At 41.3% G+C, this 27324-nt stretch overlaps 2 protein-coding genes across 19 annotated transcripts in view; one reads left to right on the top strand and one right to left on the bottom strand.

The window, feature by feature from the left end:
- Nucleotides 1-27324, top strand: part of LOC309852752 (uncharacterized protein) — a 642676-nt gene that overhangs the window by 219701 nt on the left and 395651 nt on the right. The gene's annotated exons all lie outside the window — the stretch shown is intronic.
- The window catches only part of LOC309852777 (KRAB domain-containing protein 5-like), a gene marked incomplete at its 3' end in the record, with an annotated part of 579551 nt that overhangs the window by 242836 nt on the left and 309391 nt on the right, over nt 1-27324 (bottom strand). Inside the window, exon 5 of one of the 18 annotated variants that reach the window (XM_082710070.1) lies at nt 13268-13297. The exons of the other annotated variants lie outside the window; for them this stretch is intronic. Within the exon in view, the coding sequence (XP_082566196.1) occupies nt 13282-13297 (16 nt within the window). Of the gene's footprint in view, nt 1-13267; nt 13298-27324 lie in introns of those variants that run through there. 18 annotated transcript variants of the gene reach the window in all.

Here is a 27324-nt window from a genome sequence, read left to right as displayed (position 1 = left end):
ATTCTTCCAATACAGGAGCATGGAATATTTTTCCATTTCTTTGTGTCTTCCTCAATTTCTTTCATGAGTACTTTATAGTTTTCTGAGTATAGATTCTGTGTCTCTTTGGTTAGGTTTATTCCTAGGTATCTTATGGTTTTGGATGCAATTGTAAATGGGATTGACTCCTTAATATCTCTTTCTTCTGTCTTGCTGTTGGTGTAGAGAAATGCAACTGATTTCTGTGCATTGATTTTATATCCTGACACTTTACTGAATTCCTGTATAAGTTCTAGCAGTTTTGGAGTGGAGTCTTTTGGGTTTTCCACATATAGTATCATATCATCTGCGAAGAGTGATAATTTGACTTCTTCTTTGCCGATTTGGATGCCTTTAATTTCCTTTTGTTGTCTGATTGCTGAGGCTAGGACCTCTAGTACTATGTTGAATAGCAGTGGTGATAATGGACATCCCTGCCATGTTCCTGACCTTAGTGGAAAAGCTTTCAGTTTTTCTCCATTGAGAATGATATTTGCGGTGGGTTTTTCATAGATGGCTTTGATGATATTGAGGTATGTGCCCTCTATCCCTACACTTTGAAGAGTTTTGATCAGGAAGGGATGCTGTACTTTGTCAAATGCTTTTTCAGCATCTATTGAGAGTATCATATGGTTCTTGTTCTTACTTTTATTGATGTGTTGTATCACATTGACTGATTTGCGGATGTTGAACCAACCTTGTAGCCCTGGAATAAATCCCACTTGGTCGTGGTGAATAATCTTTTTAATGTACTGTTGAATCCTATTGGCTAGTATTTTGTTGAGTATTTTCGCATCTGTGTTCATCAAGGATATCGGTCTATAGCTCTCTTTTTTGGTGGGATCCTTGTCTGGTTTTGGGATCAAGGTGATGCTGGCCTCATAAAATGAGTTTGGAAGTTGTCCTTCCATTTCTATTTTTTGGAACAGTTTCAGGAGAATAGGAATTAGTTCTTCTTTAAATGTTTGGTAGAATTCCCCCGGGAAGCCGTCTGGCCCTGGGCTTTTGTTTGTTTGGAGATTTTTAATGACTGTTTCAATCTCCTTACTGGTTATGGGTCTGTTCAGGCTTTCTATTTCTTCCTGGTTCAGTTGTGGTAGTTTATATGTTTCTAGGAATGCATCCATTTCTTCCAGATTGTCAAATTTATTGCCGTAGAGTTGCTCATAGTATGTTCTGATAATTGTTTGTATTTCTTTGGTGTTAGTTGTGATCTCTCCTCTTTCATTCATGATTTTATTTATTTGGGTCCTTTCTCTTTTCTTTTTGATAAGTCTGGCCAGGGGTTTATCAATTTTATTAATTCTTTCAAAGAACCAGCTCCTAGTTTTGTTGATTTCTTCTATTGTTTTTTTGGTTTCTATTTCATTGATTTCTGCTCTGATCTTTATGATTTCTCTTCTCCTGCTGGGCTTTAGGGTTTCTTTCTTGTTCTTTCTCCAGCTCCTTTAGGTGTAGGGTTAGGTTGTGTACCTGAGACCTATCTTGTTTCTTGAGAAAGGCTTGTACCGCTATATATTTTCCTCTCAGGACTGCCTTTGTTGTGTCCCACAGATTTTGAACCGTTGTATTTTCATTATCATTTGTTTCCATGATTTTTTCCAATTCTTCTTTAATTTCCCGGTTGACCCATTCATTCCTTAGAAGGATACTGTTTAGTCTCCATGTATTTGGGTTCTTTCCAAACTTCCTTTTGTGGTTGAGTTCTAGCTTTAGAGCATTGTGGTCTGAAAATATGCAGGGAATGATCCCAATCTTTTGATACCGGTTGAGTCCTGATTTAGGACCGAGGATGTGATCTATTCTGGAGAATGTTCCATGTGCACTAGAGAAGAATGTGTATTCTGTTGCTTTGGGATGAAATATTCTGAATATATCTGTGATGTCCATCTGGTCCAGTGTGTCGTTTAAGGCCTTTATTTCCTTGCTGATCTTTTGCTTGGATGACCTGTCCATTTCAGTGAGGGGAGTGTTAAAGTCCCCTACTATTATTGTATTATTGTTGATGTGTTTCTTTGATTTTGTTATTAATTGGTTTATATAGTTGGCTGCTCCCACGTTGGGGGCATAGATATTTAAAATTGTTAAATCTTCTTGTTGGACAGACCCTTTGAGTATGATATAGTGTCCTTCCTCATCTCTTATTATAGTCTTTGGCTTAAAATCTAATTGATCTGATATAAGGATTGCCACTCCTGCTTTCTTCTGATGTCCATTAGCATGGTAAATTCTTTTCCACCCGCTCACTTTAAATCTGGAGGTGTCTTCGGGCTTAAAATGAGTTTCTTGGAGGCAACATATAGATGGGTTTTGTTTTTTTATCCATTCTGATACCCTGTGTCTTTTGACAGGGGCATTTAGCCCATTCACATTCAGGGTAACTATTGAGAGATATGAATTTAGTGCCATTGTATTGCCTGTAAGGTGACTGTTACTGTATATGGTCTCTGTTCCTTTCTGATCTACCACTTGTAGGCTCTCTCTTTGCTTAGAGGACCCCTTTCAATATTTCCTGTAGAGCTGGTTTGGTATTTGCAAATTCTTTCAGTTGTTGTTTGTCCTGGAAGCTTTTAATCTCTCCTTCTATTTTCAATGATAGCCTAGCTGGATATAGTATTCTGGGCTGCATGTTTTTCTCATTTAGTGCTCTAAAAATATCATGCCAGCTCTTTCTGGCCTGCCAGGTCTCTGTGGATAAGTCAGCTGCCAATCTAATATTTTTACCATTGTATGTTACAGACTTCTTTTCCCGGGCTGCTTTCAGGATTTTCTCTTTGTCACTGAGACTTGTAAATTTTACTATTAGGTGACGGGGTGTGGGCCTATTCTTATTGATTTTGAGGGGCGTTCTCTGAACCTCCTGAATTTTGATGCTCATTCCCTTTGCCATATTGGGGAAATTCTCCCCAATAATTCTCTCCAGTATACCTTCTGCTCCCCTCTCTCTTTCTTCTTCTTCTGGAATCCCAATTATTCTAATGTTGTTTCGTCTTATGCTGTCACTTATCTCTCGAATTCTCCCCTCGTGGTCCAGTAGCTGTTTGTCACTCTTTTGCTCAGCTTCTTTATTCTCTGTCATTTGGTCTTCTATATCACTAATTCTTTCTTCTGCCTCATTTATCCTAGCAGTTAGAGCCTCCATTTTTGATTGCACCTCATTTATAGCTTTTTTTATTTCAACTTGGTTAGATTTTAGTTCTTTTATTTCTCCAGAAAGGGCTTTTATATCTCTCGAGAGGGTTTCTCTAATATCTTCCATGCCTTTTTCGAGCCCGGCTAGAACCTTGAGAATTGTCATTCTGAACTCTAGATCTGACATATTACCGATGTCTGTATTGATTAGGTCCCTAGCCTTCGGTACTGCCTCTTGTTCTTTTTTTTGTGTTGAATTTTTACGTCTTGTCATTTTGGCCAGATAAGAGTAAATGAAGGGGCAAGTAAAATACTAAAAGGGTGGCAACAACCCCAGGAAAATATGCTTTAACCAAATTAGAAGAGATCCAAAATCGTGAGTGGGGAGAAAGGGGATAAAAAAAGGTTCAAAAAGGAAGAAAGAAAAAAAAAAGAACAAAGAAAAGAAAAAAAAAAAAAAAGAAAAGAAAAAAATTTTTTTAAAAAAGAAAACACCTGAGAAAAATGTAGAAAAGAAAAAATATATATATTAGATAAACTAGTAAAAAATCGTTAAAAAAGAAAAAGGTAACAGTTAAAAAAAAAAAAATTACCCGAAGGCGAGAAGAAAAAAAAAAGAAAAAGAAAAAAAAAATGAAAAAGAAAAAATTAAATTAACTGCAAGACTAAAAAAAAATCACAGGAAAAAAGCCATGAGTTCCGTGCTTGGCTTTCTCCTCCTCTGGAATTCTGCTGCTCTCCTTGGTATTGAAACCGCACTCCTTGGTAGGTGAACTTGGTCTGGGCTGGATTTCTTGTTGATCTTCTGGGGGAGGGGCCTGTTGTAGTGATTCTCAAGTGTCTTTGCCCCAGGCGGAATTACACCGCCCTTACCCAGGGCCGGGGTGAGTAATCCGCTCGGGTTTGCTTTCAGGAGCTTTTGTTCCCTGAGCGCTTTCCGTAGAGTTCCAGAGGACGGGAATACAAATGGCGGCCTCCTGGTCTCCGGCCCGGAGGAGCCGAGAGCCCAGGGCCCCACTCCTCAGTGCGCCCTCAGAGAACAGCGCCCAGTTACTCCCGTCTGCCTGACCTCCGGCTGCTCTCCGAGCTCACCGAGCCTGCGACCGGTTCAAGGTCACCCCGAGCTGCGAGCTTACTGTCGGCTCTGTCTCTGCAGCCGGCTTTCCCGTTCCAATACCCGCAAGCTCTGCGACACTCAGACACCCCCGATCCTTCTGTGACCCTGCGGGACCTGAGGCCACGCTGACCCCGCGTGGGCTTTGCCCCGGTTTAGCCTCTGGAGCGATGTCCCTCAGCGGAACAGACTTTTAAAAGTCCTGATTTTGTGCGCGGTTGCTCCGCTGCTTGCCGGGAGCCGGCCCCTCCCCTTGGGGTCTATCTTCCCGTCGCTTTGGATTCACTTCTCCGCCGGTCCTACCTTTCAGAAAGTGGTTGTTTTTCTGTTTCCAGAATTGCTGTTCTTCTTCTCTTCGATCTGCCGATGGATTTTCAGGTGTTTGCAATCTTTAGATAAGCTACCTAGCTGATCTCCGGCTAGCTGAAGCAGTCTCAGCTTGCTACTTCTCCGCCATCTTGACCTTAATTTCTGCAGGGTGTTTTTTTATGTGACAACCCCTACCGAGTACACTTTCTGTGACTCACCAATCAGCGAACTCATGTTAGTTCAATTATACCAGGACAACTAGTTCTGGCTTAGGTGAATTTTCTACTTTACACAGGAAGATAATTTTTAACACAGTCATATGCTCTAATGGATTCTCTAACCTCGAGGTAAGAGGATGGCATAAGATCCACAAAACCATTATTAACACTCTGTTTCTCCAAGATAACTTGTCAAATGAAGGCATCAACACAGCCATACACATTTTTTTTTTTTTTTTTTTTTTTACCACTGTGTTTACCTCATACAGAAAATTGTGTCTGTTTCTTAGGTGGAATCTCTTAGTGGGTTAAACTTCAAAACCGTGCATTGGAGTTGTTGTGAAAATGCACATTCTGTTCAGGAGTGGGATCAGAGTCTGTGTTTCTTTTCTTTTCTTTTTTCTTTTTTTTTAAGATTTTATTTATTTATTTGAGAGAGAAAGTGAGAGAGTATGAGAAGGGAGAATGTCAGTGGGAGAAGATGACTCCCTGTGGAGCCATGAGCTCAATGTGGACTTGATATTGGGTTTCCAGGATAATGACCTGACCCTAAGGCAGTCGTTCAACTGACTGAGCCATGCAGGTGCCTAGAGTCTACCTTTCTAACAAGGCAGTACCTTATGGGCAAAGGGATAAAGTTTTGAAGAAGAAAGGCAAGAAGTCTTGGAGGACTTGGAACAGGCAAAAAAGTGCTTTTAATTATTTTTTTAATCTTTTTTTGTTTGAGAGAGAGAAGACAAGAGATGACTTGAGGAAGACAGGGGTTACAGAGGGAGAGAGATAAGCAGACTCCCCCCCTGAGCAGGGAGCCCAATGCAGGGCTCCAGCCCAGGATCCTGGGACCATGACCCAAGCTGGAGGCAGATGCTTAACCGCCTGAGCCACAGAGGTGCTCCCTGAATGGTTTTTTTTTTTTTTAAGATTTTATGTATTTATTTGACAGAAAGAAATCACAAGTAGATGGAGAGGCAGGCAGAGAGAGAGAGGGAAGCAGGCTCCCCGCCGAGCAGAGAGCCCGATGCGGGACTTGATCCCAGGACCCTGAGATCATGACCCGAGCCGAAGGCAGCGGCTTAACCCACTGAGCCACCCAGGCGACCCCCTGAATGGGTTTTATAGCCATTATAGATTTTACTGGAAGAGCAAGAAAGCCAACAACAATCCTTTCTCACCATTTCCTAGGGAAATGTATTGTTACTTGGCTTGAGTTTCACCATAAACTCAATTTGGTGAGGACTAAGCATCTTCTGGTTATAATAGGTCACACAATCTGAGAGGCTTTGCAGTTCTCCTTCGGTGTTTGGGTAGCAGCAGTTGTTTTTTGGCTAGCAATGGGAACAGGTGTTTCTGATTTATCTCCCAACTTGCAGCCAATAGATTTCCTGTTTAAAAAAAAAAAAATCACTAGGAATTCAGTTATGAATCTACTAAAAGAAAGGTACTTTTCTTTTCTGATACTGCATGGCCACAACACACTTTAGAGTCAGGAGAAGCACAAATTGCAAGTCTGGGGCACAGATAAAACTGTCTTTTGAAATTTCAAATTCTTTTTTTAAAGATTTTATCCATTTATTTGACAGAGAGATCACAAGTAGACAGAGAGGCAGGCAGGGTTGGGGAGGGAAAGCGGGCTCCCCACTGAGCAGAGAGCCTGATGCGGGGCTCAATCCCAGGACCCTGAGATCATGAATTGAGCCAAAGGCAGAGGCCCAACCCACTGAGCCACCCAGGCACTCCTAAAATTTTAAATCCTTCACAATGTAGCCCATTGAAATGATGCATTTTTGCAGTAAGATTCTGAATGAATCCAAACACAAAATGACATTAGTTCCTCTCAGTAGACAGTGGCAGAGTCAGCTTCAGCATCCAGCATCCATCCCATAGGGATTCCCATTCAGGACACCAATAATTTAGGTGTTCCATCAGGGGAAGTGTAGAAGAATCAGCCTATTAAATACTAAGCACTTTGAATTTAGGCAGACTAACTACAGAGAAAACCATGACATGAAATATAGTAAGATCACTCTAATTAGCATATTCATACAGAGCTAAAATATATAATGGCATAAAAATTAAGAACAGTCCCCAAAACTTTCTGAATTTGGGAAAAATGAGGAAGGGAGAACAATACGTATTTGTATTTCTGTACAAAGGTATATTTTGGGCAACAGCTACAAGTCAGGCAATATAAAACAAAAAATTTCTTAAATGTGCAAAATACAAAATACGTTTAAGATTCTTCCTTATATTTTGCTTCATTAACATATTGAAGTAATATTTGATTTAGGTGTACAACAGTGATTATACAATTCTATATAACATTCTATGCCTATCACAGGGGCAGTCCTTAATCTCCATCATTTACTTAATGCATCCACTAACCCACGTTCACTCTGGCAACCATCAGGTTGTTTTCTCAAGTTAAGAATCTGTTTCTTAGTGTGTCTGGGCAGTTCAGTCATTGAGCATCTGTCTTCAGCTCAGGTCCTGATCCTAGGGTTCCAGCATCAAGCCTCAAATCCTACACCCTGGTCAGCAGAGGGCCTACTTATCCCTCTCCCACTCCTTTTGTTGCCTCTCTCACTGTCTCTATGTAAAAACAATAATATCATTTTAAAAAAATTTATTTCATGCATTGCCTCTCCCTTTCTCTTTTGTTTCTGATTGCTCACTTGTTTTGTTTTCTGAATTCCAAACATGAGTTAAATGATACAATACTTGTCTTTCTCTGAATTATTTCACTTGGAAGAATACACTCTAGCTCTATCCATCTTGTGGCAATTGGCAAGATTTCATCCCTTTTAGGGTTATAAATATGCCTTTTGATTTCTATCTTCTTTATTCATTGAGGGGTCAATGAACACTTGGGCTGGACTGTTTCACGCAGATATACTCACTGCTTCTCACTGTTGAACTGCTTCACCAACAAATCCATGCAAAGCAAAGACCCAAAATATAGATCTACACTCATTATGGTGCTGAGAAAAGGGAGGAAAGTCCCGCACAACAGTGAAGCAGCTTCCCTGAAGATCACCCAACCACACTGGATCTGACCTTGACTGGGGTGATCTCCCTGGGAAACAAGGGCTTGGGAGCAACCACAGCATGTGTCTTGCAGATCCTGCCTATTTCACTGTTCAGAAGGCTTCTTTATTCTACCCTGTGACATCTTAAAGCTGCCCACATGATTTCATCAACCAATACCCTCCTCCATCCCTAGGAGGGTAAAGTAGTGTAATCACTGACGTCCAGCAGCATTAGTCCTCAGGAAGACACAGGAGATCAATCAAATCATCAGGATGAAGCAGGACTTCCCTACTCCTGAGAAACCCACATTAGCCAATTCTTTCCCCCATTACATGTGTTCATCAGATGACACCAGCAAGAGCTCCTTGTGCTGTTGCAGTGACTAAAGGGAGTCACCTCCAGGTCCCTTCCCACATGGGAAAGAGTTCCTCACATTTCATTTTAATAGGTCTTGCCTTTCTCTTGAAGGATGGTGCCTTCCTCAAATTTTACTTAGATTCACATCCCACATCCCCGTGCTAAATGTCTTAATACCCATCAGCTTTCCATCTGTCTAATCTCAATGAAGCATCTTCTGAAGACACTCTCTCCTAGCACAGGCAATAAAGAATGGCTGGAAAGAAAAATTTGGGCAAATCCAACTGGAGATCTGGAGATAACTAGGTCATAAACAAGTAGAAGTTATTTTTCTACATCTAGGGAGTCCCTTGGGAAATTCGGGACACTTCTACTCTACATGCTAATTCTTCATCTTGAATATTTTCTGTCTCTTCCCTGGACTACCACATCATGCCTATTGGGATAGATTTCTCTTTCTTATGGGGTATCTATAACACACATAGCATGGTCATATGTGCATGTGTACCTCATAGACACATCGAAATAACACTCTGTGTAGGACATGGGGCACATGCTTTCATTTGGGTCCATGGTGCAGTGCTAGAGAGTCCCAAGTCTAAGTCCAGAATATGCCATTCCGACTGAAACAGATTTAGGGAGGCTCTAGAGGAGGGGAAGTCTTCTCTAAGGGACATGGGAGGGAAAGCATTGGGAGAAAGAGTGATGGTGGCTCACAAGAATGGAGTGCAGATGTCATATAAGATGGTCCACTAACTTGACACCCTGCAGTGTGGTGACTGGGGAATGCACTCTTGAGAATGGTTCCTGTCAGTGCAAGGACCTTCAAAAATGTTGGCTACACAAAATTGATGCCAAGTAGCAGTAACACAGATTATGTGAGGTAAAACACCAACAATACCTCTATGTTACATACCTCGGTAATACACCCATGGTTAATATCATTGTATTCACAAAGAGGAGAAAATCACAGCATAGACTAGGGGAAAAATAATCACATATCTTTTAAACCTTCAGACAACTTAAACCTTCAGAGAAAATGGATTCCTAGGTATATTGTTTTACTCCAGTATCATATAGGTGATTGATTCGATTAGATCCCTACAATCTTCAATGAGAAAAATGAACACTAGATGTAGGATAACACATCATTCATGACACATCCATATCCAGATGTTAAAACACACTAGGATTTATTAATGAAAATACATCAAGTTCACACAAACACTAAGTTATGCATTTCAAATCCACTCTATTGTCACCATTCAAAATACAGAACACATGTGCAAAGGCATTCAAGTGTTTTCAGAAGGATATGGAGTACCTGTTTCCAAAAATTTCAGGACTGAGGTACATTCCTCAGAAATGTGTATGTTCAATGGTATGGCATTGTGAAGAAGACTTAGCTACCCTCCTGCAGTCATCTGTCAGGGTTTCCTCATTTAACCATATCAAGTCATACTCTCGTTAGAGTATTGTACTTAGGAAGATACATTGGTAGTTTACTGACTGGCTACCTCTTTTTCCTTAAAGAATCATCAGGAAAACCTCTTATTTCTACTATTGAAGCAGTTATTTAGTTTCAATGAATGCAGGAGTGTGTGCTCCGAACACCTCTTCCATTACATCATTGTTATAACTGTAAGCACCATCTCCACTGAGATATACTTCATATGCTTTATATCATATGGTCATCTTCCATGGAAAATTAGGTATGCATGAGTCCCACTTAATGGAGCAGGACATCAACCATGTAGCAACAATCAACCATGTGGTCTTACATAACCACAAGGAAAGGAAGAATTTTCTGGAGTGATTTCAGAGGAAATACATTAATACTGTTAGTCACAAATCTCAAATAGGGTTAATGTAAAATACTTAAAAATACTGTCCTTATATATATGAAAAAGTCAATCTGCTAAATCTGTTGAAACAGAATACCACATACATTTTCTAAGTGTTTAAGTTTGATTTTTCCTTACAATCACTATTTCATAGGGAGTAATGTTTGAATAGAATGAATAATGTATTCCATTGGCTTGATTTCTGTAAAATTTATCGGCATCAGATGTTCAATTTAATAGTTTTCTAAACACTGCTAATTTTCTACTGAATTTCCTTAATGCACTCCCTGGTGTGTGCTCCAATGTATACTAAAATGAAAATCTTTCCACATTCACGATGTTCCAAGGGTTTGAATCTCCTATGCATTTTGAGATACTGAGTAAGCACTGAATTCCAGCTACAGGCTTGGCCATATTCTTTACATTTCACACTTTCACTCCTGTATGAAAACAACAATGTTAAGAAAATTGGGAGTCCCACTGAGAGGTCAGACACATTCTTAATATTTGTACACTTACTCTCCTATATAAAATCTCTCATACGGAGGGAGGAAGGAGCAGTCCTTAGGCACTCTCTCACATTCATTACATCCGTAATTTTCTCTGAAGTATGAGTTCTGTGATGTGCAGTAAGGGTTGTGTACCTGCTAGGGGTTTGGCCACATTATTCATCTGCTGTCTTTCCAGTATGAATTCTCTGTTTAGAAGGCATGCATGCTGGACAAGGGCCTTGCCACCCTGGTTATATTTGGGAGCTTATGGTCCAATATGAATTCTCTCATAGGCATGAATGGGTGAGCACTCCTTAACTGATTTTTCTCACATTTTTTTTCTTTTTTTCTTAAAGATTTTATTTACTTATTTGACAGAGAGATGGAGAGAGAGCACAAGTAGTGACGAGGGTCGGGCAGGGGGAGAGGGAGAAGCAGGCTGCCCGCTGAGCAGGGAGCCCGATACAGAGCTCAATCCTGGGACCCTGGGATCAAAACCTGGGCCTAAGGGAGAGCCCTAACTGACTGAGCCACACAGGCACCCCTCTTATTACATTCTGTACATTGGTAAGCTTTCTATCTAATATGGATATTATGATGTTTAATGAGGACAGAGTGCCTGCAAAGGCCTAACACCATTCTTGACATTGGTAAGATTTATCTCCACGATGAATCCTGTGGTGCTGAGTCAGGGCTAAGCTGTCCTTAAAGGTCTTGCCACATTCATGACTTGTTAAGGTTTCTCTCCAGTATGAGTTCTGTGATGTTGAATGAGGCCTGAGCTCCGGTTAAAGCTCTTGCCACATTTGTGACATTGGTAAGGTTTCTCTCCTGTATGAGTTCTGTGATGTTGAGATGTTGAATAAGGGCTGAGCTCCGGTTAAAGCTCTTGCCACATTCGTGACATTGGTAAGGTTTCTCTCCACTATGAATTCTGTGATGTCGAGTAAGGATTGAGCTGTGGTTAAAGGCCTTGCCACATTCTTGACATTGGTATGGTTTCTCTCCAGTATGAATTCTGTGATGCTGAGTAAGGGTTGACCTGTCATAAAAGGCCTTGCCACATTCCTGACATTGGTAAGGTTTCTCTCCAGTATGAATTCTATAATGTTCAGTAAGACTTTACCTCCAAATAAAGGCCTTGCCACATTCTTGACATTGGTAAGGTTTCTCTCGAGTATGAATTCTGTGATGTTGCATAAGTTATGAAAGGAAGGCATAGGCCTTGCCACATTCTTGACATTGGTAAAGCTTCTCGCCACTGTGAATTCTGTGATGTTGAGTAAGGGTTGACCTGTCATAAAAGGACTTGCCACATTCTTGACATTCATAAGTTTTCTTGGCATTATGAATTCCCTGATGTTCAGTAAGCCCTGAGCTCAAATTAAAGGACTTGCCACATTCTTGGTATTTATGGGTTTCTCTATACTATGAATTTTGCAATGTCAAGTGAGATGAGAGTTCATATTAAAGGCCTTCCCACATTCTTGACATTGGTAAGGTTTTTCTCCAGTATGAATTCTGTGATGCTGAGTAAGGTGTGAAGGGTGTTGAAAGGCCTTGCCACATTCTTGACACTGGTAAGGTTTTTTTACACAATGAATTTTGTGATGGTGAGTAAGTTCTGAGAATGATTTAAAGGCTTTGGCACATTCATTACAGTTGTAATTTTTCCCTGCAATATGAATTTGTTTATCTCTATTAAGACTTGAGTGATTATTAAAAGCCTTGCCACATTCTTGACATTTGTAAGGTTTCTCTCCAGAATAGATCTGCAAATGACCATTTATTGATGAACAGTCCTTAAAGGTTTGACCACCTTCTTCACATTTGTATACTTTTTCTCCAGTATGCATTCGCTGATGTTGAGATAGTGCTGAGTGACAGTCAAAGGATTTACCACATTCCTTAAAGAGGTAAGTTTCCTCTCCATGAGGGATTATCTCATTGATGTTTAGGCTTGGTGACTGAGTAAACATGGTCCCTGGTTTACTAGATGTTAATGGGCTTTTTCCCTCATGAATTCTCTGATGATCATCAACACTGGAGGACTGGTTACAAGCTTTCCACATTCATTAACTTTATGAAGACAGTCTCCTGAAGGGAGTATACTGAGGTAAGAGCTTGGATGAAAGCCTTCCCCACATTTATCACATTCTTAAGGGTTCTCTGCAAACCTAGCCCTGACACATTGGTGAACACAGGAGCCCTGGTTCAATGTTTTCTGAGATACAGTGCATTGAGCAAATCTGTCTCCACTGAAAGGCCTCTGATCATTCCGGAGGGTCAACTCCTCAGTGAAGCCCCTCTCGAATGAATCCCACTGAGCACTTTGCTCTTCATTTCTAAATCTCTGATTTAAGGTCAGGCCAGTCCTATCTTCCAAATGGCTCAAATCATTGTTCTCAGCATGGACTAGGTTACTCTTCAGATGTTCCAAATGGTCTGTCCACAAATAGCTATGTTTGACTATCTGATTGGAGCTTGTGCTGACAGAAACACACTGCTCTGCAGAAACAGCTGACTTAAAAAGGAAGGTTTTTTGCAGTGGTTTATATCCTTCACCATCTGGGGCAACGACATTCTCATTAAGGGCAATTGCCTTGGTTTGCGTGTATCGCCCAGAATTTCTTTGATGCCCTTCTCTCTCCCTATCATTGTCCCAGTCTGTGCATCAAGTGTAAAATCTCAACAGCACTATGTTTGTATCTGTGCATTAATACCTTCTGAAAGAACCTTCTATGCTCTGCTTTAGCAGGAAACTCTGGGTGTCATGTGAAGATATAGCTGAAAGATACCAAATAAGAGTAAAACCATTGCACTGACTACATTCAGAAGAATCTACTGATGACTTCTAATACAGAAGCATCAAGTCAATCAGACAAAGTCAGAAAGATGGCTGAGAAGGATTTTTCAGGACCTCATTTCTCTATGGACACACAACATGGCACACAACGTACTGAGCACAGAGTCTAATAGAGAATTCTGCAGTATGGTCGTGGTGTAGCACAAATCACTTTCCTGTATCTCTAACAATCAGGAAAAGGGTCACATGAGCTCAAAATCAGCATTAGAATAGATGATATAGAAACAGAAGACTGAACTGAACCAAATAGGGTACAGTAAAAATAGGAACATATCAAGCACAGGAAGAGTTGTTTGGCAGAAAAGATCAACGATGCTGACAGCCCATGAACTAAATTAAGAATAACACACACACAAAAAAAAAACCCAAGTAAAATGACAGGAGAATAAGTGAAAGCAGACACAGTGTAACTGACTGTAGGAATAAAAGTAATTTTAAGAGGCAACAATGGGTAATCAGTGCCTACAAATTGTTAATAAAAGACAAGTATACATTTCAAAAAAGGTATAACCAATTTAGACTCCATCATTCAGAAAAGTAGAAAAAAATTCTCAGCTTATCTGCAAACATGAAGCCAAATGAAAGGGGAATAAAATTAAAAAGCCCAACAAATAAAAACTGTGTGCCAGATGAGTTCACTGGATATGCAAACAGACACCGAAGGAGAAAGGACTGCAAATCTCCTCAAACATTTCCAAGGAGTGATGATCAGAGAAACTAGCAGAACACTCTCTCTTTGGCACCAGCTTTCCCAGCTCATGCAAGCCAGATGAAGACACTACAAAGAACAAAGTTTGCAAAACTCTACCTGTGACACATATTCACTCAAAGTCCACAATAAAATAGAGGAAACTGAATCAAAAGCACATTTTCCCTTTTTACAAGATGATCAAGTGGGAAACGGACCTGGAATTAAGGGCACTCCAACATACAGAAAACCATAAATTCAAGACTCCACATTAACAGATTGAAGGGCAAAAATGACATGATCACATTAAGGGAGACCGAATACAAATATGGTCATACCAGACAACATGTCATGATAAAAATACTCACAGGAGAGACAGAAGGAAACCCCAACCTAACGAATGCCACAAATGCATGAAAAGCTGAAACCTATTCAGTAGGGACAGTCTGCAAGCTTCTCCTCAATCATCAGCAGGTAATGAAGTGAGCCCACCACTGCCTTTGAGCATAGTACTAGATTCTCTATTCAGAACAATTATGCAACCAAAACTAGAGTAAAGGAATCTAAACTGACAAAAAACAAAACAAAACAAAACAAAAAACAATAAAACTCATTGTTCACATGGGACATGATTACTGAAATCCCTAAAGATCATCATTTTAATTGTTTTTTCTGTTTTTGGTCATTGTTTGTATTGTTTATTTCTGCCAGTTTTTCCCTACTAGACTTCCCATTTCTCAAGTTTTTTATGTTATATAATACAGAATTAAGAAAAATGTTGGAATAAACAACTTAATTTCCACCAGAAGAACTAAAAAAAGAAGAGAGCCGGATGAAATGTAGTAGAGGGATGATATAAAGAAAAGTGTGAAATAAAGTAGATTAGCAGTAACAGAACGCAGAAAGTAATGCCCATTTCAATCAATAAAACAAAACTGGAAATGCTTTAACTCCACAACCCATTACAAAACAACAAATGGGGAAATTTGTTTTTTTAAGATTTAATTTATTTATTTGACAGGCAGAGATCACAAGTGGCAGAGAGAAAGAGAGAAGCAGGCTCCCCACTGAGCAGAGAGCCCGATGCAGGGCTTGATCCCAGGACCCTGGGCTTGCATCATGACCTGAGCTCAAGTCAGAGGCTTTAACCCACTGAGCTTCCCAGTGCCCCCAACTAGGGAAATTTATGAAAAAACAAACAAACAAACAAAACAAAACAAAACAAAACAAAAAACCAAAACCAAAACCCAAACAAAACAAAACAGAGAATTCCTAAAATTGGACAAGTTATTAAGACTGATTTCCTAACCATGAACCAAAGAAATGGGCCATCTCCTGAGATCACTAAGAAGGATGAAAATTGAATTTGGAATCAATACTCTAGCAGCACAGACAGAAAAGCCCAAGACCTAGGAATTTTACTACAAGTGATGGGGTCAATGAATTACCTAAATGCAATCCTGTGTTGCATGATTCTTCTCCCTCTCTTATTGAGATTCAGTATTACTTCATTTGCCTTTTATATGACAAAGTCATTCTTCTGCTTTTTCCAGCCTGTCCTCTACATCAAACCTGTTTCTAATCTCACTTACTGCATCCTTCATCTATGTTTGATTTTTAAAAAGACATATATTTGAGGGGGGGACTCACAAGATTCCAGGTAGGAGCTAATGAGAGAGGGAATCACATGCAGGCATCACACTGAATTTACAGTGTGACTTGAGCCTACATCCCAGGACCCTGAGATCAAGATCTGAGCAGAAATCAAGAGTCAGTACTTACCCAAGTGAGCCACCAAACACCCAATTATTTTTTAACTCTTATCTCTGTGGTAAAGTTCTCACTATTGTTTTCTCAACTCCTTGAGTAACCTTATGATTGCAACCTTAAATTCTTCATCAAGCTCCTTACTACTGTTTCCACTGGATCTCTGGCCTTGGTCTCATCTGCTGGTTTTCCTTGGGAGAAATTCTTTCATCTTGCCAGTTGTTAACTCTCTACTTTCCTCTGTCCATTATAAAAGTCAGTGATGTGTCCTGTTGTATCCTTCAGACCAGTGGTCTGCAGGGGCTCTCCTTGCCTGCTACAGGCAGTGTTTGGTCCCTGGCCTGAATGTGCCCAGTTTGAACTAGGTAAGCTCTGTTCTGCTTGTGAAAGGAGACCTGACATCAACTCCACCAGGACTGTGGCCCTGCAGAATCTCTGCTCAGGAGATGTGAGGTGGGCAGGGGCTGACCTTGCTGAGCCTGAGGAAAGCCTCACTGAGAAGGACAGGCCCCTCAGATCACAGGGGGTGGGGACTCATGCAAGCAAGGCAGCCAGCCAGTGTCATCACTGAGTGGGGCTCTGCTTTATGCTACAGGACGGGAGAGGGCTCCCATGTTTTGGAAGCCACTTGTCACTGAATGTTTCCTCTCAGGAATGTGCTCCTAGACTACTGAATACTCTCCCCACTGTGCACCCCAGGTGTTCTTCAGATGACTGTTTCCATGCTCGGTGCCTGCAGGTTGTTTGCCAACCTTCTGTCTGGGAGCACCCCAGTACCCTCCTGGTTCTATCCCATCCAAACCTGCTGACCATTAAACCTCCAGACTTTAAGATGTGCTGGTTCCAAGAACTCAAGAAATTCAGCCCTTCTCCCTCTCCAAGCCAATGGCTTTGGGAAACCTCCTGAGGCATCCCCTGAGTGGTCCTCTGTCATGACACCTATTGCACAAATGGGGCTCCCTCCCCTCCACAATGTTATACTCCACCCTATCTGCCATCTTCCATGTGTCCTCTTCTCTCCTCTTACTTGGGGAGTTTCTCCTGCCACTCTTCCACCCTGGGGCATTTAGGATGACCTGACAGTTGCCTGGTGGTGCTCATGACAGGACACACGAGTATAGGATCCTCCTACTCCACTGTCCTTGCTTCTCCTGTGAATCTTTGTTTTAATCCTGTTAAAACTCGTATGGATTTTATAAAGCTGGTACGCAAACCAACACATAAAAATTAGTTTTGTTTCTACGCAACAAAGAAAACTCCAAAACAGAGACATCATACATTTAGAGCAAACCCCCTCGTCCCACAAAATGCTTCCAATTTAACATAATGGTAGAGGTCAAACCAGAAATGATGAAAAGTGTTATATACTGTGCTGGATTCAAAGAATGAATAACTAGGAAACGCATCCATGTTCTTCCACTGGAATAACTGAAACAAAATAAATCTTGATGTGACCAACAGAAAATGCAATCTCTACCAAAACTCCAATGTCATTTTTGCACAAAGATCAAAATCCATCCTAAATTATGTGATGTCATGGGATAACCCTTACCCAAAATAATCTGGGAAGTGAAGAGCATATATCCTGACTTATGGCATATGAGGCACAGATATCAAACAATGTCCTACAGACATGATGTCAGGAGTAGAATAATGGAAGAGTCTGGCTGAGCTAGATGTGCATGTCTCCAGTGTTAATGTGTATGACAACGAACTGGAGATACTATTAAAATTCATATTCTGATTTGGATGTTTGGGTGAGGTCTGAGTTTCTACTTTTCACAAATATGCCACTGATGTCTTATATTGACAACGCATGCTTCCCACAGAATTCCACGACTGAATCACGATGAAGAGTTTCAAAGGTTCCTAAAAAGCGGGAAGAGCATAGAGGTGAGCATGGGAGACCTTCCCTTCCCTTTCCTCTTTATTCAAGCCAACTCTACCCCAGTAAAATTTTCTCTGGGCCTCCTCTTACTTTTCTTTCTTCAATTCACCACACCACCGTATTCATGGAAATAGCTCCCTCTTTCATGAGAAAAGCAGGTGCAATCTGCTTCTGGCTGCAACCCTGGATTTTGTAGCTCGGACCCCACTGCATCCACAGCTCTTATCAATTTCAGGTTTCCCCTGCATTTTTTCCTAATACTCATGGCTTCAGGCTACAGGATCACTTCTTTCCACCGAGACTTCCTCCTGAAAACTGACTGATGGGGGGCCTGAGTGGCTCAGGGGGTTAAGCCTCTCCCTTCAGCTCAGGTCATGATCTTAGGGTCCTGCGATCAAGTCCCGCATCTGGCTCTCTGCTCGGCGGGGGGCCTGCTTCTCCCTCTCTTTCTACTTGTGATCTCTCTCTCTGTGTCTAATAAATAAATAAATATTAAAAAAAAAAAAAGAAAGAAAGAAACTGACTTTGGTGAAAATGAGCACAGTTATAAAACGTGGTTACACTTTCTGGTCTTCTCCAAAGAATACACTTACACAGAAAAGCCATCCTGAAACCTGTGGCCATTACTACACACTCTTAAATGGGGAGAGATGAGAGAGACCACACTCAAGGAAATAGACTTAAGAAGCTCTCACAGAAGTACTGTGAAGTAAGTAAGCCTAGTGATTCACAGACCTGTACCCCTGGGGCTAATAATACATGATATGTTACATTTTTAAAAAAAGATAATATGGTCCATATATACAATGGAATATTGTGCCTCCATCAGAAAGAATGAAAACCCAACTTTTATCAACATGGACAGGACTGGAGATGATTATGCTGAGTGAAGTAAGTCAAGCAGAGAGAGTCAAGTATCATATCATAAGGAATGACACGGAGGACATTGGCAGAGAGAGAGAAGGGAGTTGGTGGGAATTGGAGTGGGAGGTGAACCATGAGAGCTGGCAGACTCTGAGAAACAAGCTGAGGGTTTTGGAGGGGAGTGAGGTGGGGGTTTGGGGGAGCCTGGTGGTGGCTATTAAGGACACATATTTCATGGAGCACTGGGTGTGGTGCATAAACAATGCATCTTGGAACACTGAAAAAAACAAAACCAAGTTAAAAAAAAAAAAACAAAACACAACAAACCTCTCACAGAAATGACTGTTTTTCCCCTGGGGCTGCTCAGCCTATGAGGACCACAGGCTCTTCCTGGTCTTCAAGTTCACTTCTTCACACTGCTGGGCCTATGCTTTTCATTCCCTGTCCCCTTCTGTATTAAGGAAACTTCATCTCGACTGTGATACAGATAAATTTGCTTTCATAGGACTTTATCCTTATATTAATACTTAGGGGTAGCTTCCTTGGAAGAGTAAGGTTAGTTTTTTTTACCTGCAAATCTTTTTTTTTTTTCTTTCTTAAGATTTTTAAATTTATTTCTTTGACACAGAGAGAGAGAGAGAGAGAGAGATCACAAGTAGGCAAAGAGGCAGAGAGGGAAGGGGGAGCAGGTTCCCCACTGAGCAGAGAGCCCAATGTGGAGCTCAATCACAGGTCCCTGAGATCATGACCTGAGCTGAAGGCAGAGGCTTAACCCTGTCAACCACCCAGGTACCCTACCTGCAACTTCTTCAGACACTAGTTTAATCTACATAGGTATATGCCTCTCAGTATCCATCTTGATTTCTTTTCTATTAATGTATAATGGACAATGTTCCATTAGTTCAGGTATAGAACATGGGGATTCGACAACTCTGTAGGTTCTACTATGCTCACCACAAGTAACTACCATCTGGCACCATAATATGCTATGAAAATACCATTGGAGGAGTTCCCTGTATTCTTTTCACCCCATGGAAGCCTCTAGTTCCCATTCCCACTTCCTCATGATGCCCATCATCTTTCTCCATTCCACACTGGTAATGATCAGGCTATTCATTGTACTTGTGTGTCTCTTTATGCTTTCTTCATTAGGTCTTGCATTTGTGATAACGAGGTTTGACTCAGAAGTAATTATGCAACGTGAACTAAGTCAGAGATTCAAAGATAAATACCATACATATTCACTTACGTGTATAATCAAAACAACAATGTAAATGAACAAACAAAAAACAGACCTATGAACATCTATTTTGTTTTGAATAAAGTCCATAGATAATCTCAATAAATATAAAACTCCTAAGATGACACACATTCTATACTGTAACCCGTTGGTCTGTAACAGTGTTCCAATACAGGCAGAAGACAAGAGGTTCCCAGGTCAAAGTCCAAGTGTCTTAGGGCTCATGACACAGCAAACATCATAAACATCTTCATCACACTAATTCCACTGGCCAGCCGCCACCCCAACACATACAGAAATGCACTGCACATGCGGTGGGTTTGTGTTGGAGACTCTGAGCATAGGAAACCCCAGTATCTTCAAGGAACACCTAGCGTGTATGCCCGATCTTCAGCTATGAAAAGAAACATCTGTTTTCCAACACAATAAACTCATCTGTCCGCTACCCACGATCAAGATGCCATCACTATACTACCAAATATGAGTGGAATGAAAATTACAACTAAAACATCAATCAAGGAAACCCCTGTGCAGATCATGAGGTCACCACATGACTTCAAGGAATAGTGATAATAATACTATATAAGTCACATCTGTGATTCGGTGCAGATATCCACAACAGTCACCAATACATTTTCCTTCATGATCTTTTGCTGCTCATCTGGGAGTGATATATAGTTACATGCAGGGTAGGTCACAAAGTCAATGTACCTGGAAGGTTTGACTTTAAGATTTTCCAACCATTGGCCATAGGGCCAATTGCAAAGCTCTGGAAGATACTTAAGATGCACATGGTACCACCAAAGACACATCCCTGGCCACTCTGTAAACCTAAAAATGAAGTGTGCATCCAACATCATGGCAGAAATCTTTCATCCAAAAGCTGTCAGTGTGGGTGGGACTCCATTACAGACAATGGACAATGAGTTGCCTATGCTCACCTGTTTGGCAATAAAAGTTGTAGCTTACCCTACCTCCAGTCAAGTAAAGAGAGACAATGGTACATTGATCAGGTTGCCAGGATTGCAGGGACAGCCTGCAAGACAAAGATTATGGCATTTTCCCAGCTCCTGGAGGTGTATCTGCTGTGGGAATAGAGGAATAATCATTCATCTGAGCACACAGGCCCATGGAAGATCGATGACACCACAACTGACATTGGGTGTGTGGGCCTGGGAGACTGAAAAACACCACTAGAGGAGGAAGACAGAGATAAATCAACGGAGAAGTCAGCATCTAAGATCTTGGCCATGTGAATGCATATCAAGACACAACTTGTGTAGGGAAGCCTGGGTGGGTCAGTCAGTTAAGCTTCTGCCTAAAAACTGGATCCTGATGCAGGGTCCTGGGATAGAGCCCTGCCTGGGACTCCCTGCTCAGTGGGGAGTCTACTTGTCACTCTGCCTCTGGACCTCCTCAGACCTTGTGTTCATTCTCTCTCTCTCACACAAATAAATAAAGTCTGTGGAAAAACTGATCTGTGTAAGGAAATGAAAAGAAAACATAGTTCAGGGATGCCTGGGTGGCTCAGTGGGTTAAAGCCTCTGTCTCCAGCTCAGCTCATGATCTCAGGGTCCTGGGATAAAGCCCTGCATTGGGCTCCCTACTCACTGGGGAGCCTGCTTCCCCTTCTCTCTCTGCCTGCCTCTCTGCCTATATGTGATCTCTGTCAAATAAACAAATAATATCTTTTTAAAAAAAGAAAAAAAAAAAGAAAACATGGTTCAACTTTTTCAGAGGACATTTCATTTTCTTAGCCATGTAGGGAGAAAAAAATTAGGAAACCCCAGACACTAAGGAAACCACAGAGCACATCAGTTTATACTACATTTCTGACTGATAAACATAAGGACTCGATCTCTGGGGTATGGTATAAGAAAAAATTGCTAAGAGAAAGAAAACAACAACAACAACACACCAACCATGAATGGTGAAATGAAGAAAAAGATTACAAAAAGAATTAAAAACATCTCTGTATCCCAGGTTCGAGAGAGAGAAATAGAGTTAGAAAGGATACAAAGGACACATTCTCATGATATATGGAGAACTACAAAGACTGAAGAAAAAGGCATAACAGAAAAAAATGAGGACAGGAACTCACTAGACACTTTGAAAAAGAGACTGGCTAACAGTTAGTGCCCAACTCTGTAGTAATAGAGAGAAACACCACCAGCAACAAAGCAGATAAAAGTAGAACATGGTATGATCATGCATGAACCAGGAGCCAAACATCAAAATCACGTAAGCTGTCAAAATGGGGACAATACAGAAACTGAAATTTTCCTTTATCTATAAATAAAAAAACTGGATGATCAAATTTAAAGAAATGGAAGAAGAAACAACCCATGTGGTGATAAGCAATCAAATAAGCAGCATGGCAACAGACACATCTCACAGAATAATCGTTAACATGAAAGGCATTTGTCTCTGTTAGGGTTATGCTTCAATATCAAAAAATCATGATTTAAGCATACTACCTCTTGGATATCAAGCATGTATATGTGCAAATTCATACACACATATAAAAAAAAATACCCACAAATACATGTATACAGGGAAACACAACTGTTTTTAGCCCAGGACAAAGAAAACTGTTCTTCACAGAGTGAGGACCTCATGAAGATATTGAAAAAGTAGTTCCACCTTTGCTCAATGAGCAACTGTTCACATGAGACACCAGTGCATGATTCCCAATACAAAAGCATAGGCTGATGAACCCCAGGACCCCAGAGATCAAGAAGGACACCCTTAGAAGAGTAACAGGAGCAATTTCACGTGGATCCCAGTGTGCCTTCCCCGGGCCAGCACAGTGTGCCACTAAGAGGGACCAGAAGGAACTACAATGTCAAAGAAAATGACAGCCCAGAGTGGACATCCAGCATTCCCCAAAGGGCAAACCACTCTCTGGGTGGCCCAGTGAGAGCTCACCTCACGGGGATCCCTGGTGGAATCTGTGGTGCTGGACCACTGGGGACCCTATAGACTGGAGAAGGTGGGCAGGGCTTACGGCAACCAGTGCTCAGATCGTAGAGCTGCCGGACCAGACAGTGCTCCAACTTGTAGTGGCAACGAATCAGAGATCCATGGGAATCTGCCCACTTGCAGAGAGGAGAAGAAACTACCCTGCTAAGGAGATTTGTCAGCAGCTGTGACTGACTTGGGTGTCCAGCCAATGCTTTGAGCTAGAACATTCTCTGTTCTCTGTCTGGGTAGCTATGCAAGTTCTAAGTCACTTCCCATGGTTGATCTTAGCCTCCAATCCTGCTCCACTGGAAGCCTAAACAGAGACCCTAGACAACCTCAGAGCCTCTCTAACATGTCTCTGGGGAGAAAACCAAGCCCGCAGCATGGACCAAGCATTGAGCATAAGCTCTTACTCTGCATGACCAGGGAGCTTCCTCAGTGAACCTGGGCAGCCTCTTAGCCCAGCCTATTGTCCTGCCCAGAAACAGAGAATGGCCTTTGATCCCACCACAAGTTCAGCATCACCTCTGGCCCTGGCTGATCACAGAGTTGCCAGCATAGGTTTTGGAGGCACTCAGGAGTCCACACGTGTCCATGGACAGATGTCTAGCCCTCTGTGCTCATAGAGAATAAGTGTATATTCAAAATGATCGCACATGTTTTACAGCAGAAGCTGCTGAGGTCCATGGGATACCTCTAGAAGGAATGCCAAACAGTTGGCTACATTCAGATGACTGCGAATAAAACCACAATTTCAAAGGTTTCCAATGAAAATTGGCATCAGACAGATACTCCCACATTTCAAATGCACACAGGGTATTTTTTTTTAAACAGGGTTCAATATTCACATTCAGAGATGATTCATCATGAAACATGACTTGTAGGCTACTTTTTTTTTTAAGATTTTATTTATTTATTTGACAGAGATCACAAGTAGGCAGAGAGGCAGGCAGAGAGAGAGAGGGGAGCAGGCTTCCTGCTGAGCAGAAAGCCCCATGTAGGGCTTGGTCCCCGTACCCTGGGATCATGACCTGAGCTGAAAGCAGAGGGTTTAACCCACTGAGCCACCCAGGTGCCCCTGTGGGCTACTTTTTATCATTAAAAAGAAAATCCAAATATTCACTAGCATCTGACATGTTCCTCTGCATACTGCATACAATGTATGTCCCACAGTTACTAAATCTGCTCTTAATGTATTCAATATTCTGGGTTCTATGGTTTAGGGCTAACACTATTCTCCTTCTACTGAAAGAAATGATTTATTTTTTCATTTATTGATTTTGAAAGAAATGATGTAGATAAAGGAAGGTATAGTGAGCCCCTATTGGTAGAGCAGGGTTTGAATCTGGCTGCCCTACAAAGGAACATGAGGCACACGGACAAAGGAGAAAGGCCCTTCTAGAAGGTGACCTGGGTTTGGATTCTCTTTCCTCCTTGACACTCAATGGTTCACGCAGCTGTCCTCACACAGAACAGCTTCCATGAAAGGACCCTTCAAAGTCAACATTCCAGCCCACACCACACATATATAGCCTGAGTGGTTTCCAGGCTGACTACTCAGAAGTAGACACAAAGGTCAGGCATCCAAGGAATAATACAGGAAAGGCCCAACACACAGGAGTCCACATTCACACCTGAAGATCCAAGACTACACACCTGAGTATCTCACTACATTACCCACAGGCTTCTACCTTCCCTGAAGAACCCAACTATGAATGTGTCGCCAGATACAGGTTCTCAAGGTCTAGTCCCCAGACAGCCACCTGAGACTAGGTAAGAAAAGAAATGTGGGGGGCTGCACCCCAGAGCTTACAATTCTTGGATTCCTATGGATGTAAGGTTAGCCACAGGGATCCAAGAATTTTAAGTGCTCCCAGTGATTCTGACCCAGGCCAATCTGCACAACCTCTGCAGGAATGAAGTCACAGGTAAATCTGAGTTATCCCCACAGAAGTCACTCTCAGGGGCACCTGGGTGGCTCAGTGGGTTAAGCCCCTGCCTTTGGCACAAGTCATGACCTCAGGGTGCTGGGATCAGGCCCCATATCAAGCTCTCTGCTCAGCAGGAAGCATGCTTCCTCCTCTCACACTTTCTGTCTCTCTCTCTCCCTGCCTCTCTGCCTACTTGTGATCTCTGTCTGTCAAAAATAAATAAATAAATAAAATATTTTAAAAAAAGAAGTCCCTCTCAGAAAGCCCCTGTGCTTGTGGTAACATTAATGTTGGGACACACACAGACACACACACAAGATTCCTTTTCCTTCTGAAGATATAGGTACACACACATATGTATGTACATGTGCTTCTTCCTAGTCAGTTCTGACTCCAAAATCTGTCTTTAGCTTAATATAACACATTGCATTCTGTGCATATCAAACCCCTAAAACTCTGCTTGTGTTCTCTATGCTCACAGAACAACAGGATAAAATTTTATTGAGTCCCTGAGAATTCTCTGATTAGGCCATATCATTATATTTTTAGTGACTTTGTTCAATTAGCACTTGTTAGGTAGAAACCCTGGGCATTAGTTCAGTACAACAAAAAGAAACTAACATTTACAAAAACCAAAAACCATTCATGGCAATCCTTACCAAAATCTTATCAATAAAAAAGAAATTTATACGTAGTGAAATAGAGAAATACACTCAAAACTATTCTGTGAGGTCAGCAGTACCCTGATACCAAAGCAGTATAAACAAAAGATAAAAGGCTGCTTTATCTCATGAATCTTCTGCTACTCTGGATTTCTTGGGACACCCATCTACATGTACTAATAGAGTCAAAAGAAAAAACGAATCACACCTAAAATAATTGTCCCTCTCTAGAGATCCATCTGCCCCTGAATCCCTTCAGGTCTACTAACAAATACAGTTAACCATTGAATTACATGCTTTTCATCAGTAACGGTCCACTTACAACAGACAAGTTTATCATAATAAATCCAGTGCACCACCATAAATGTCTTTGCACTATGACTGCCTTAATATTTTATTTCCTCAAATTACTTCCTTTTTATTTTTTTATTTTATTTTATTTTATTTTTTTAAGATTTTATTTATTTATTTGTCAGAGAGAGAGCGAGAGCGAGCACAGGCAGACAGAGTGGAAGGCAGAGTCAGAGGGAGAAGCAGGCTCCCTGCAGAGCAAGGAGCCCGATGCGGGACTCGATCCCAGGACGCTGGGATCATGATCTGAGCCGAAGGAAGCTGCTTAACCAACTGAGCCACCCAGGCATCCCAAATTACTTCCTTTTTAAAAAATCTTTAAAAAAAGATTTGAAAGAGAGAGCTCACAAGTAGACAGAGAGGCAGGCAGAGAGAGAAAGGAGGGAAGCAGGCTCCCTGCTGAGCAGAGAGCCCAATGTGGGGGTTGACCCCAGGACCCTGGGATCATGACCTGAGACAAAAGCAGAGGCTTTAACCCACTGAGCCACCCAGGCGCCCCTCAAATTACTTCCTTATAAAACTATGGTATATACAGCAGACCACATACAAAGAATGGGAAGACTGATGACATGTTGTAATTAACCCATCAAACACCACAGATGAAAAGAGACTTTTGAAACAGCATGGAAAATGCACTGCACCTTGTGCAAGAGCTCCTAGAAGAGCAGTAGTGGGATCCCAGCAGTCCCAATAAGAATGGGGCCGGCATAATGCAATCCGGTACTGAAAGATCAAAAAATGCAACTAAGAATACTGGGCAAAACTCTTTTTTGCAGATGTAGAAATGAAGACATTCCCAAGTAAAGACCCCTCTACATTTACCAGTAGATCTATCCTACAAGAACCATTAAAGAAACACTCTCTAGATGAAATAAAAGGATTCTACCCAGAACCTGCAACCACACAAGAACACAAAGCTCTCCACTGAGCAGAAATATGTAGACAATTACACAAACCTGTAGTGTTGTAATGAGATACCAGTCACGTTTATTTCTGCTACAGAACTTTTTTTTTTAAAGTATTAAAATCACAAATGTAGGTCATAAAGTATACAACATAAAAGAATTTGTAGTATCAAAGTGCAGGGGTGCAGGGGTAGAGACAGGAAGAAGAATTCTTTATGGGATTGACACTGAGTTTTAAACTGTTTTGGGCGCCTGGGTGGCTCAGTGGTTAATCCGCTGTCTTCGGCTCAGGTCATGATCTCAGGGTCCTGGGATCGAGTCCCGCATCGGGCTCTCTGCTCAGCAGGGAGCCTGCTTCCTCCTCTCTCTCTCTCTCTGCCTGCCTCTCTGCCTACTTGTGATCTCTCTCTGTCAAATAAATAAATAAAATCTTTAAAAAAAAATAAATAAACTGTTTTACAACAATGTTGTTTTAAGGAATCTCTAATGTAACTACAAGGAAAATGCTCCCAGAAGACACAAAAGGCAATGAGAAAGGTACCAAGCCATATCATGGGTATTCATCTTACAATTACAGACAAAAGATATCTTTCATATTTCATACCAAAACATGATACAGAAGTATAAAATGTTTGAAAATTACTTTGAATTCAAAACAGTCTTTCTCTCATGCAGAGAGAATAAAAAT

The sequence above is a fragment of the Mustela nivalis genome (assembly GCF_964662115.1).
Source record: "Mustela nivalis genome assembly, chromosome: 18".
Classification (NCBI taxonomy): domain Eukaryota; kingdom Metazoa; phylum Chordata; class Mammalia; order Carnivora; family Mustelidae; genus Mustela; species Mustela nivalis.
The sequence above is the reverse complement of the archived record's forward strand: the minus strand, read 5'-3'. Positions and strand labels throughout refer to the sequence as shown.